General features: G+C 34.3%; 1 protein-coding gene across 4 annotated transcripts in view; it reads right to left on the reverse strand.

Annotated features, from left to right (window-relative positions):
* LNO1 (Nuclear pore complex protein) overlaps window positions 1-14,327 on the reverse strand; it is a 29,009-nt gene extending 14,682 nt beyond the window's left edge. The window contains exons 1-11 of one of the 4 annotated variants that reach the window (XM_068633940.2): window positions 13,978-14,327; window positions 13,672-13,886; window positions 12,171-12,339; window positions 11,581-11,727; window positions 9,035-9,159; window positions 8,189-8,301; window positions 7,207-7,346; window positions 3,450-3,615; window positions 2,979-3,108; window positions 2,104-2,862; window positions 1,728-1,880 (exon numbers count right to left, since the gene is read on the reverse strand). In XM_068633940.2, coding sequence (XP_068490041.1) covers window positions 1,728-1,880; window positions 2,104-2,862; window positions 2,979-3,108; window positions 3,450-3,615; window positions 7,207-7,346; window positions 8,189-8,301; window positions 9,035-9,159; window positions 11,581-11,727; window positions 12,171-12,339; window positions 13,672-13,886; window positions 13,978-14,170 — 2,310 coding nt within the window. In that variant the 5' untranslated portion in view covers window positions 14,171-14,327. Of the gene's footprint in view, window positions 1-1,727; window positions 1,881-2,061; window positions 2,083-2,103; window positions 2,863-2,978; window positions 3,109-3,449; window positions 3,616-7,206; window positions 7,347-8,188; window positions 8,302-9,034; window positions 9,160-11,580; window positions 11,728-12,170; window positions 12,340-13,671; window positions 13,887-13,977 lie in introns of those variants that run through there. The other 3 variants (XM_090304576.1, XM_068633941.2, XM_090304577.1) reach the window with 3 other exon arrangements.
* Window positions 14,328-14,543: the final 216 nt, after the last annotated feature.

Genomic DNA, 14,543 nt, shown 5'->3' on the forward strand with positions numbered 1-14,543 from the left:
TCCTCCACCAGAAACAACCATAGAAGAAATTACAAAATAAATTCAAACAATAGCAATGGACATGGGCAGTCCATTCCCTCTACAAACCAAAAAGGGAAACTCCTGAAAAATACCATGAGCTGAGCATCAAAGAGACACAAGAATGTTATTCCATTCCTCCACATTTATGAAGACACCTTAAGATATTCAGGACCATCCATAAACCCTAAACCCTAAACCATAAATCCTAAACCCTAAAAGACCAGTGAATAGAAAACAGTAAACAGTTTCATAAACCCTTGACCTATTCCCTTCTTTCAAGACTATTAGAAAATGGGTTTAGTCTAAGCAAAACCTGTTTGTAAAGTAGGGATTACCCCCAATTATAGTATTTTGGCTATCTTTCTAGTCTATATGGGGCTTGAGCTTTTTCCAATACACCCCCTCACGTCCAACATTATTGGACCAGGTACATGGATACTATGGTGAGTGACCTATAACGGATATAAAATAGGATTTGATACAATAGTAAAAAGCGGGTCTAACCTAACTCAAACCTACGAAACCGGCTTGTAAAATGAGAATTGTCCCCATAATGTATCTTGGCACTACCTCTAGCTGATGATGTGGGATTTGCGTTTTTCCCGATCAAGACCTTTAAACCTTACTTTTTAAGGTCTCTAGCTAAAGGATTCAGACAAACTCCTTCCTCCATAAGATTTAGCTATATGGTAACTAGAATACCCAGTTAAAATTAAGTTGATCATGCATATAACACAAATATTGGGGTAAATGTCACTTTTAGGTTTTGATACTGCAGGAAACCATTTCTATGAATCCTATTTGGTAATGCAGTCCATACAAGAATTCACTTTAGAAGGAGTTCTGGATATCCTAATGAAATCTATCAAGGGAAACTTCTGAATATTGGGAGAATGAGTTCAGAAATGAAGTACACTAATAAACTATTAGAAAGGTCAAGAATCCAAATTCCCCTATACAGAATAGAATAAAGAACGTTGTTGGGAAACTGCCTGAAATGCGGTAAACCTTGATCTATTGTTGACCTCACTTGCATTTGCCATGCTCTAGGTTGGTAGTGCTAGACATGAGCGAGAATGTTGATAAGTCACCTGAATTTCAGCCACTAGTCTGCCTTAGTTGCAGAATCTCTTAATTGCAACCTCGAAGTGGTGGTTTTGTCACACCAACTAGAGATGTCACTTAATAGTTCCTAAAACTTGGACAGTTTTGATTTTTGTAGCCGTTTGCTGGCATTGAAATAGACCCTAAAATCAATCTCTAAGAATAGTCATTTTCTAGGAGAAAAGAAATTGCTTGACTTTGTTACTGATAGATATTATTAGATATTATGAGATATTATAGATATTGTTAGATATTTCTATTTATGTAATGGGCTTAACCCATATGTTTCTTTTTCTATATAAACATAATCCTATGTGTTCAATATAGACAAGGTATTTATCCTATTCTTTCTTTTCTTTTAATAGTTACTTCTATCATTAAGATCCTATAGTTAAAGTTTTGAAAGAGCAAATTATTGAATACATGCCTACAAGGAATAGAATGATCAAAGTTAAACATTAAACACCAACAAAAGGCTTATCCCACTAGGTAAAATCAGCTACAAGAGTTGCATGTCATCATGGAACTCTGGTGATGACATGTTAAACACCTAAAATTTTAATAGAAACTAAACAAGAATAATGTATCACTGGAAACATCACCGTTAATGATTTGCATTTTCTAGACAGAGCATCAATGCCTTGCTCCAATTCTTCAATTGAACTTTGTAGTGACCTCGTGCAAGCATCTTTGAACCCACCAGCTCCTTCTATTGATCTCAAAAGTAGATCTAATTCTTTAGTCATCTCATTAATCTGGCAGAAAGAAAGGCAAAAAAGGGCAGGACAATCAGGACTCCTTGCAGAATTTAATAGCAGAGAAGAAAAATACATTACAGGACAATCAGGACTTTTTCCTTACAGCATAAATGACAAGATAAAACAAGAAAATAATATATCCTCATGATTAATGCCTTCTTAGAGGCATAAGATCTACCATTTATATGTTGAAACTATGAAAGATTTCCAGAAATAATACATTGCCAAACTGCTTGGATAAATCAGAACTGGATATCCCAAGCTTAGATGAAGTTCCATGCTGCTCATTTGAAGGAAGGAACTTTGTAGCAGAAGACTTCATAGCTGCAGTATTACCATCAGTTGACAAATGTGAACTGCTATTCAACGTTGGTAGCGTATTTCCAGCTACTAAAGGAGATAGTTGTCCCCCATTCTGAACTAGCCTACTTGTGGAATTGATGGCTGGAGATTTATTCATATCCTGTACAACAAAGGGTTTTCCACCTATAATCCCAGACACATTTGTGGCACCCATGGTATACTTTTTATCTTGAAAACCAACACCATCAGCATGGCTAGAAGCTGAGAATGAAGACACATCAGACTTTTTCGGGAATGGAAATGTTTCCCCAGGCAATAGATTAGAAGCCCTCTGCGAGTTCCGTGAGCTATTTGCTGTCCACAGCTCCCTCGTCTTCTCAGTAGTTGCTTGTAAACCAGGAGAAGCAGAATGACTGTTCACGGTTAAAGAACCAATGCTAGTTCCAAGTGCTGTAGTCTTTTGACCTAAGATTTTTTGTGATTCACCTGAACGATATGGATTTTGATTACCTGTATCTTGGTTCGCATCTACACCAGAAACAACTTGATGTGCATTAGACAATAGACTCTTCGAGTTTTCCACTGATTTCACTTCTGAGTACTTAGTATCAGTACATGTTATTTGTTGAACAATACCAGAGGGCTTGGCCATCAAATTCCCACTAACCTCAAAAGTCTGCACAAAATATGTTTTATTTATTTGAAATGACATTTAACTGAAAACACTATTAATAAGTATTCAAAAGAATAACTCTTCCACTTTAAATTCTAAAATTAAGAACCAAAAGACACCTTATCTTCCTGTTTCTGCAATCCCTGAGAAAAAGTGCAACCTTTATCTTCAGGATGGTTTTCTACAGAAGTATCTTCATAATTGTGCAGAACAGAATCAATCTCCGGTGAAGCTTTATTTCCTGCAAGACTAGAGATAAAACCTATTCAACCTTTGAAGATAGAAAATTTTGAAGCACATGGAAAAGATTAAACGTAAGACAATGTATTTCCACATCCAGAGAATTTTGTTGTGTAAAAAAGAATAATGCCACCTGACGGTAGGATGGGAACTAGCAATATAAAGCTGGTTATGAATTACAACAAAAATGTAACTACCTGAACGAACTCCTAACTACCTGAACAAACAGAAAGTTAGTCACAGGATACAACTGTCAATAACCACCTAACAGAAATATACTGAATACTGGCTAGAGGAATACAACTATACCCCAAGTGAATGGAAATAAAAGAGAATTTTACAAAATTTACCTGGCAACATGGAACATGACAAGTTTTCCTTCTAATGTAAGGCATATAAGAACACAATATGGTGAAAGCTCTGTCCTTTCTTCCACACCAAGTTGAACTCCAACTTTATCATAGATTGAAACATTATCAATGCATAGCCCCACTAGCAAATTATCATCACCATTTTCTGGAAAAAATGAATTTACAAACTTACGTAAGTGCAAATGAAACTTAATTCAAATGATAGATAAAGAAAGAGTCAATAAGCATCAGCTGTTACATATACGCATGCATTATTTTATTATATTGATGTTTCAGGATGCATATGCCAGCTACATCCCTAAGATGCAAGAAGTGTAAATCTTAGCTGAATTTCAAATGAATGTCAAGACCTAATAGAATATTTGAAAGAGTCAGTCCATTCCAAATAGTAAGCATTTGTACAAAATCAAATGGTAAAGATTTGCTCATCCCAAACTGATGAAATGTCGTTAGTATTTCGAGTTAAATTAAAATATCAAGATACAATCAACAGAATGCAAATCAATAAAAGGAAAAATATATATATTTGTTACGCAAAATGTATTAATGGTTATTAGGGAACACTCCTCAAATTATTTTGAAGTAGAACATATTTTGAAAAAACAAATTTGCAAAAACTCACTTAATATATTGGAAATCGGGAATATTGACTCCATATTTATATTGGATATTTGGTGAAAATATATCAAAGATTCGAAGTTTTCCTATCCAAACTACTGTTGGAACCAAAGATTAGCTTAGGGTTGAGCCACATAACCTGAGATCCAAAATATTAAGGTTGTTTCTTCATGTACCACCATACTTTCTTGTAGCTCCCTAATATTTTGAAAATGACCATACTGCCCCTGTTTTCTTAGTGTTATTTTCCAAATTGGGTTTTCCAAAAATGATGAATGGACCTTCGAGATTGTAACCTCCAAAATGTAAAGTTATGTTCTGGATCAGACAATCCATAGTAATAAGGTTGATAACTCTGGACTGAACTATATGGAAAACATGCACCCCTCCCATAAGTTCCAAAACAATTGATCTGGAAAACAATTTTATTTTCAGATTAGGTAATCCAGAACAATCCATTACTTCATATATAGCATCAGATTTGTCAAAAAACTTTCACTTGAGGCAATACGTAATAATCTCCTTGTCAGTTGCGTGGAACCTAAAACCAGGGACAAGAGAGATAGTTGGTGCAGTCTGGTGAGTCTATCATGCTCCTAGCTTTAACCCATTTGTCACAATGGCCTTGAATTTTACCTTGCTAGTCCATCTTACCTTCTAGTTCACAAATCTTTTCCCAAATGTTAACCCCGTGATGTTGTTGAATGCCACAGCCCCAAGTACTTCACCATTATTCCCTTCCTCATAATTCTCTGCCCATATACACATTAAAAGAAATCTGGAAGTAGCAACTTAATCTCTACTTACACATTTGAAGAGTCCAAAGAAATACCATTGACAAATGCATTTATCTGTCTAACGAACCACCAGTGCACCTTGTGTCTTTAAAACTTCTAAGTGTAAACATCTAAACCCCTTTTGTACAACAATTGCATCAAAATTCAAAGCAATGTTCAATGAAAAACTCTTTGGCTATACACTTGATTTAGATAAGACAATCTCGAGCAAAGCAAATGATTTTTAAAGTAGATCCCCGCAAAAGATTTGTTTTGGGATTTGAAAGTTGTGATAGGAACTTGGGTATTGTGGAGTGCTTAAGTTTCACATCAAGTTGTATGGCACACTTAGTAGAGTGTTTAATTCTTTGATTCTTCCCCCCTTGAGATGTGAGTTGATTTTAGCATTGCACATGTTTTTAGGATCTTTACTAGGATTAAGATTTTTATTAACAATAATAGGTGAAACTCAATGGTTAAGTGTGAAGGTTCTCTTCAAAAAAGCAAACAGAAAAACACAAGTAATATGATGATGATGATGAGTGAGGAATTAAAGACAAGATAACATAAGGGCGAAATTTAAAGAAACATAACCAAATAATGGAATGACATATGTGAAAATGGAAGGAAGAATAAAGGAAAGATTAAGATGAGAGGAAACTTATGGATATTGAGAAAGTGGGAGTGAATCACACCACTTAGAGGAGGGAGCTCCAAGATGAGTGAGGGGTAGTCGCCACTTGAAGCAATCATTGCTCAAGATAAGACTCAAAGAGAAATTGGAAACCACACAAGGAATCATTATGACAGAGTTTCTTTACTTCAATTTCAATGTCATTTACAAGAGGGGAGGCACCCTATTTATAGAAGTGGGTGCCTTGGAGAGGAAGAGATGAAGGGTAGGGGCGGCATTTACACAAAGCTTCTAAAATCTAGGTCTAGCTAGGGTGATGACGCACATGGTGAGATGTTCTAGTAGGTAGGTCAAATTGTGGAGCACATGGGTGGCACATGAGGTGGATTCTTCTAGAAACTAGGTTTTCTAGAAGCCTTAAGTTATGTTATTCTACTACTTGGGCCAATGTGAGCCCAATTAAATACAATTTAATGTTGTCTTAAAAATACTAGAAGGAAAAACAATTGATACTCTGGCCCATGTCCAAGTCTTCTTCTGTTGAGGTTTCTCTGAGAGTTGGTGGGGCCTTGTCTTTTATTCTGAGATGATTGACCTAGGTGTGAAGTGTCTTTTGTGTGCTTGGTCATCTTCTTGTTTAGTTAGGTTGCATCACCTTGCCATCTTGCTTTCAAGGGAGACACTAGGATGTTTATCAATTGGTACCAGATATGGTTGTCAATGTCTAAGAAAGGACTACCTATGGAAGAGCTAACCACAAAGGTTGACTGAAGGATGATAGAGTGTCAACCACCGAGACATCAACTTTCAAGAGCATTGTGATGATAAGAACGCATTGCGATGATAAGAACTTAGGCATTATGGGGTACCCAAGTCCTACATCGAGGAATATGGAATGATCAATTGAGTATTTATGTATTTGGTTCTCCCCCTAAAACATCTAGATTTTAAGGGTGTGTTCCCCAAGTGATTGAGTGAATATCATTTTGATCAAATGATGTTTACTCCTTTTCCTAACAATATTTATAAAGAAACCCATAGATAAAAGGCTTTTATCACGGTAGTTGAATCGAGATACAAATTATGTATCAGAGAGCTTATATTTTGAATCATGAATCGAAAGATTCATAAACATTAAAAAATGTAACATATACTTAAATATATAAGTTATGTAAACATGCAAAGATACAATTAATAACAAAACAACCTCATATTTCATCCTGAGTGTTGTATCTACATGTATTTACCACACAATTTCAGCAACACAACCTCAAAATTTCCTTTTTTATTTACACATTTTAGGGTTTAGGGTTCGCACTTGTATAGTGCGATACGGGAACATAAACTATTGTTTACACAATTCATATCCAGAGAGAGAGGAAACAAGAAACGTATAATTCGTAAGATTTGTATCATGAATCGCACGATACTTACTACCACTGTTTCGTTGGAATTAAACATGGAATGCATTGTTATCATTTAATGACGTACTTTCCCAGTGATTGGCATTCTCAAATTTGTTTTGGCATTTCTTTTTAATGGAGTACCCTTTTCCTCCAAACTCCTTTCCTCTTTTTTCTTAGTGAGGTTTATTGCCAAAAATGTTACAAGTGAACAACAATGCCTTTCCTACTAATCGAAGTTAACATTGATCAAAACATGACACCATAATGTTATATAACAAATATTGTTTGCAATCTTGAAGTACCTTGAAGTTCAATTCTAGGAACCCATTTATCCCGTTCAATATCAATAATTGCAACTTCACTCTTATCATCATCTGCTGACCAACCAAGTAATATAATGTGCTGATCTGTATTCTTCATGTTGGCATTGATTGCAAGTTGGCTGTTATTAAGAAAATAAAATAAAGAAAAGTTATCTGTTAGCTTGCATTTCAGGTCGGTCATACGAGAAATTTAACAAAATTCAAGGAATGTAAAGGATGATATCAATTATCAGTAACAATGTTGGCATTGATTGCAAGTTGGGTGTTGTTATTAAGAAAATAAAATAAAGAAAAGCTATCCATTAGCTTGCATTTCAGGTTGGTTAGAAGAGAAATTTAACAAAATTCAAGGAATGTAAAGGATGATATCAATTATCAGTAACAAGTTGTAGAGATGCAGCAAACAAAAAAGACAACCAAAATATTCTTACCATGAGGAATGCTTAGAGCCTTAAAGAATAACTAGGTTACAATCTATGAAGACCCAAAGTTTTAGCGTGCAATGAAATATGAAGACAATACAGCTAATGACTGATTGGTACTGGGTTCAAAAACAGATTTAGATTTGGCTTTGAACTTTCAGCCTAAAGCAGGCGCAGTTCATGTATTACAGCAGAGATCTATCTATCTCAGGATACATGTATTAAAGTTTATGAGCAGACTTAAAAGTAAAATTATGACACCAAACAGATAGAAACCAGATAATAGAAACAAGAAAAAGCAGAAGACTAGGTAAAAATGGATAAGGAGATCAGGAAATATCAGTAAAGAAATGCAGAAGATTTGCCATCGCTTTATGTATACCAATAAAAGGTAAGGCCCACTTCTAATTGGTACAATATCATCAAATATGACACCAAACAGATAGAAACCAAATAATAGAAACAAGAAAAAGCAGAAGACTAGGTAAAAATGGATAAGGAGAACAGGAAACATCAGTAAAGAAATGCAGAAGATTTACCATTGCTTTATGTATACCGATAAAAGGTAAGGCCCACTACCAATTGGTACAATATCATCAATTAACCCTTGGTATATATCATAAAAGGATTGAACAACTAATTCAGAACATTCCTGCAAGAGAAAATACAAATTTAGAATGTAATGTTACATGAAATCAAATAACTGAATTTTCTTAGGGTACCCCAGAATCCACTTATGAAACCCGGATACTCCAAAATTTGAAAAGTATTGACATCATACCTGTCTTAGATACCAATGCTTCAAAAGATACATATCCAAAGTTATCCAATTTTTTTATTTCCTTTTTAACCTTTTGAGACACTTCTCCAACATCGCAACTACTTTTAAATTGCTTTTAGATAGGTATCAAAAAGCTTTCCTTGAAGCTTTTTGCGCAGTTATATTATTCCTCATACTATGAGAGGAATTGGAGTACATACTCCTTCATTCATGTTCTTTGAAGAAAAACAGAATAGATCTAAAAATATGCACATCTAAACCTTCAATATTTGTCTAGAAAATATTAAGGTATTATTATTGAAAAAAAAAAAAAAAAGACAAGGTTGTGGGACATTACGATATGTCTAGCAAACTTTGTTAGGATAGGCTCCAATGTCATCTTACAAAAGGGTTTAGAGCTAACTCAATCCTACAAAACCAGCATGTAAGATGAGGATTATCTCCGTTTATGTACTATAGTTATTAGTTAGTCTCCGTTTATGTACTATAGTTATTAGTTAGTCATATGTCTAGTCAACATAAATCTCTAAAATAGTAATTAGTCTTAGTCAAGATTGCATTCATTATAAAAACAAAAAATATATTGCAAGGATTTTGCACTTACATCATTAATTTCACCATGTCGGCTTCTAATAACTTGGACAAGATAATTTTCCTCCTTACCATCTTCAGTAACTTGAACGCATCCAATTACAATAGAATCAGGTCGAATGCACTTCACATAATCAACTGGTACAATTGTTCAAGAAAGACTATATTATGGCAATGCATATCATACAAATAACATTGTGAAACAAGAACAAAATTCAAGCAACAAGAAGACAATTAAATTTCATAGTGAAAATGATAAAGTTACGCATGAATTAAATTTCAATATTTAATATATTTTTATATTCCAATATCTATTAAACAACATTTTTTACTCACATTCTTTCTAATTTCCTTCTTATTTTTTCCTTGTCTCAAAATCTCCAACAGTATTTTTTCCTTGTCTCAAAATCTCCAACAGTATTATACCACCCAATGTTGCATCACAACCAAACACATAGAGATCAATTGTCATTTTGTTGGGAAGAAGTTGATGCCCACTTAATACTGAATTTAGCAACTCTAATGACCAATTTGTAGGGATAAAAGGGCCTATAATTCAAGTTATATATTCCATGCTTGGTACATACAATATATGCTTCAGCCTAAGAGGGAGTATTAAAGTAGTTTATTTATTGAACAACTTCTATAATGTTTCCCTTTTGGATGTATCTAGGCTTAAGGGTTGAGAGTCATACTTGATCTCTTTATGAGTGGATTAAACCTTCATATACAACTACAGAGGTCAATGGAGGATTAGAAATGTCACAAATGGATGCCAGTTGACACAGATAGATACCAAAGGTTGGAGAGAAAATAAATTTTCTTATGCCACACTCATCCATACATATATGAGCATGGTAAGTTTATTTATGTATTCCCTTATGAGGTACACTTTTATTAGAAAGTGAGTTTAAGCCTATTGATCCTCAAAAAACCGGCTTATAAAGTGAGGTTTACCCCCACTTATATACTTTAATTTGGTCTTGTCTCTAGTTAATATGGGATCTCCACCACACACCCCTCACGCCAAGGCATATTTATCTCGAGCATGGGACTAGATATTAGTAGGTGGTCTAATAGCAGTCCAATAGTGAGTGGCACAATAGGCCCAACAAACCTCACTAGAATAGACTCTAATACCATATTAAGAAGTGAGTTGAAGCATAAGTCATCCTCACAAAACCGGTTTGTAAAGTAAGGTTTGCCCTCACTTATAATTTGGTCCTATCTCTAGTCAATGTGGGATCTCCAACAACCTTGAAATTATGTATATGATTCTTCACAATCTTAAAGGAATGTTGCAGAAAGGGCTCATCAAAAAATGAGAAGAGAGGAGTTGAGGTGTAAAATAATGCTCTGGTTGAACAAGATCAATCGTAGATAGGATATTCACATTAGATTATTGCCCACTTCTATGGGGTAATTTGGTCACATGGAGGAGCAAGAAGCAAAGAACTGCAAGTGGAAGAAAGGTATTGTTGCTAGAAGTAGTGCTGAGGTTAAATTTAAATAATAGCTCAACATGTTTGTCAAGTTTTGTGGCCCTAGATCGAACTAGTAGCATGTTGAAAGTCTTGGGAGGAAGGTCTTCCAAGAGAATGGTTGTACCAATTCAACATGTGACAGTGGGTCAGTCAAGAAAAGTGTTCTACGAGCTACTTCAAAAGGTTAGAAAGTATGTTTCTCTATGTTGGGACACATGCCCAAAAAAGAATATGAAGTCTACGATGTTGAATCAACATCCTTGTTTGGGATAGCATTTTCTTGAAAGGGAAGAACTAACCACTCACTCTCCTAGTCGAGCAAACCTTTCGCTTTCCTTTGAAGAGACCAGTTGAATTTCTAGTGATGTTGTATTGTAATAACAAGGCAATTATCATCATTAACCACAACCCATTCAAAATGATAGTGCTAAACATTTTGAGACTGATAGACACTTCATAGAGGAAAAACTTGAGGAGAGAATAATGTCCACGTATTTGAACTAACTACACAAAGAGTTATAGATATTTTGACCAAAGTGTTGTTGACACAGCCATTTGGACTACAAGTTAGGAATTTGGGCATGATTGGTATCTTTACACCAACTTTGAGGGGTAATGTTAGTAAACTAGGGTTTAAGTTTTTGTGCTAAATTTAGATTATAGAAAATTACTAAAAATAAAGGGAGAATAAATAAAGATCAAATCAACTTTTTATATTAGGTACTCTTAGAATACGATGTTATTATGCATTCTTATTTGTGTGTTGTAAATCACATATATGAGAATCAAAATCAAGTTTTACTCCATTCCTACCTATATAAGGATTAAAAAATCAAAATTTAAATAAGGACAAACACCAAAAACAAAAAAAATTAAGGGACCAAAAGTAGGAGTCTTTCTTTTCTTAGATTTTAACAAAACATCATTTTGATAAACTTGTTGAATTAAAAATCAATTTAACAAGTCTACAAAGAAGTTTTAGATTGAAATAAAAAAAAAAGTTATTTATACACATTATATACATATACACATACATACATATATACACACATAAAAGAAACAGAAGAATCCAAACCTTTTATACTATTATTGGCTGCGGAATCACCAATCCATGATCCAAAGGAGAGTGAAATTGAAACTCTTTCTTCAAACTCAGCTGATAAAAGGCTTAGAACACTCTTACTTGCAACAGCAACAAATGAACCTTTCAAACCCCAATCAACTTCACAAAAAAACAAATTAAAACATGTAATTCAGAATGCCAAAATAAAGAAAAAAAAAGTTGTGAACCAGACATGATTGAAATTTGAAACATTGAAATGCCCACCAAACACCCTACTCTTTTCATATATTGGGTGAGACAAGGGAAAGAAGAGAGACATCTATGCATAGACATAGCCAAATGCAGATTTAACTCATTACCTCCCAACCATGAAGTATACAAAAAAAAGAAAGAAAAAGTAAAAAACTAATAGCTAAAGCTATGAAATACAGACACACAAACACATTCACACACTGGTATATAACATTGTGAACCTATTCATGTTCAAAATTCTACAGTCAATTGGTGCATGTTCCAAATTCTAACTGATATATAAAACATTAACAGATAGATAATGGGATATGAACATATTCATGAGGTAAGGCAAAAACAGAGAAGCATACCAGCATCAACACTGTCCATCACATGTTTAAGTGGAAAACCAATCTCTCCATGATATAATTTCCCAGTATTTGAAAGAACAACATAAGAACTTTTCCGTGTTGTTATCCAACGCATGTCCTTGACCAAGGCTGAATCATCAAGTGAACAGGAAAAGGATTGCTTCACTTCCTAAAAGAATATATATATATTAAAGTAAAGTAGGTATAAAACAATTCAAGCATACGAATTGTATTTTAAATAAAGATATAAAGCACGCAATTTATATACTTTTATAATCGAGGATACCCTCAAACACTTCCTATGGTTAAAATAGAGAGAGTGCAAATCCCAACAAAGAAGGTAAAGATTTTAACATCGTAAAAATGGGAATAGAAGATTTGTGTAAGAGATAGCCAATTAAGCAGTGAGAAAACCAAACTAAAAGAAGAATCTTCCACAAATGGCCATCCCTGAATTTGACATTAGAAACATTACCCACTTTCAAAAACAAAAGACTAAATAAGAAATATGAGAGAGAAATAAATTTCAACCGGCTAAATTCATGAGTTTGGGCTACTGTATTAGCCTCTCCATTCTAATCTGAGGCATACTCCAAGTTACTTGCCACAGGAAATGAGTTTCCAAAGTGCTAGGAATATGATTTGATTATGTTAGATATATGATTTAATTACATTAAACAGTAGATATGATATGATTTGATTATGTTAGATATATAACTTAATTACATCAAACAGGTAGGTCTGATGATTTTAGAGGGAAATATCTTAATGTTTTTTATATTAGATGCTGATTTTGTTCCTTATTATTGTATCTCTTTTTCATTACAACTAAGAATACTGGTATGTTTACACAAAAACACACAATTCATCATTTTCTATTTTCTTAATATGGTATTAAAGTAGTACCATCCATTGTGATCTATTTTGTCACTAATCCTTTCAACACAAAGGACAGTCAGTCAGTCAGTCATCCAATCACTAAGGAGTTTCAACGGGATTGATAGTAAGTACGGTATAGGTGAATAAACATGAATGTTAAGAGGAGACGAGAAAAATCATTTTGTAGTCATCCATCAGGTAATAAAGCTTAAGTAAGGGAAAAATTATAGTCTAAAAATTTAAAATGGAAGATTAGAAAAATAGCATCAATACAAACCATTACCATGTAAGAGATTAGTAAGCTTGCAAAGGTAGTTAATGACATTTCGAAGGGTCTACTGACCAAACATGTTATGGAAAGGTTTAGTTGTTCAAAAATAATACTGATTTCCTAAGCTGCTTCTTGGTTAAGATTGCCTGAGTTAATTCACACATAGTCATCTAGTTTATGTTTCATTTATTTTTTTCAAGCAAGAGTTTAATTAGCTTCTGCTCCAGTAATACTATTAAAAAAAATTAAACTGGTTAGCACATTCAGTGTTTTAAAGTATTCGCATACTAAAAACCACGAGTCCACCTATTATGAAATAATCTCCACGAACCAAGTCACAAAATAATGTACCTTATTCAGAAAGCTTTCAACAGAGTAAAACGAAATGTCTCCGGAGCCAGAAGCCACAGCAGCCAGTGTCAAATTATCGGTGGAAATAGCCAGTGAGCGTACCCTCCCAATAGGTACATCCACGAGACTCAGTTGCTCCACGGGAGAGCCGTTTCCCTTCTCCTTAAACTCCTTTGCCGAATCAATAAGGTCCTTTGTCTTCGCAACGAAGAAACCTAAACCACAACAACTAAAAGTAAATAACATTCAATCTGAGCATACACGAAAATAAAATTGTGTTTAACTGAACACGCATATTCAGATTACCTGAAGAATGAGCCACAAAAGTGAGGCGAAAACGTTCAGAGATTGTGAGAGCCTGCAAGGGAAGGGTTTCCACGTCGAAATTGAAGTCGGAGCCTTTCAACGGAATGGCCTCGCCAATTTTATCGAAAAAGTAGTCGGTTGTGCCGATTATTTCTCCTTCAACCTCTTCGGGTTCGATCTTTGTTGGACTCATTTTCTGCTGAACGATGTTTGTTGCACAAGCTTGAAGAAAATGAAGAAATGTGGAGAAGAGGAAATGTGCGAGAGTGGTTGCGTTCGGTGTGGGATTGGAGTGTGTGGAATCACTGGGTGAAAGTGGTGTGTTGAGAAGAGAGGGTCTGTCTTAATTTAAATTAGGTTTTCTTATTTATTTTAACTTTAAGTTTATTCGATTCTTTTTTTTCCCGCTGAACATTCTAGTCAAGTTAAACAGATATCTTGAATTTATAAACATGTTATTTGTAAAAATCACTCTTTCCGGATTGTGTTGGATATACAATATAGAGTCAATTATTGCTGAAGTTTTTTTAATTATACGCTAACACGTCAACTTTTTCAAAAAAATT

Source organism: Phaseolus vulgaris, chromosome 7 (genome assembly GCF_051622355.1).
Source record: "Phaseolus vulgaris cultivar YP4 chromosome 7, ASM5162235v1, whole genome shotgun sequence".
NCBI classification, from domain to species: Eukaryota; Viridiplantae; Streptophyta; class Magnoliopsida; order Fabales; family Fabaceae; genus Phaseolus; species Phaseolus vulgaris.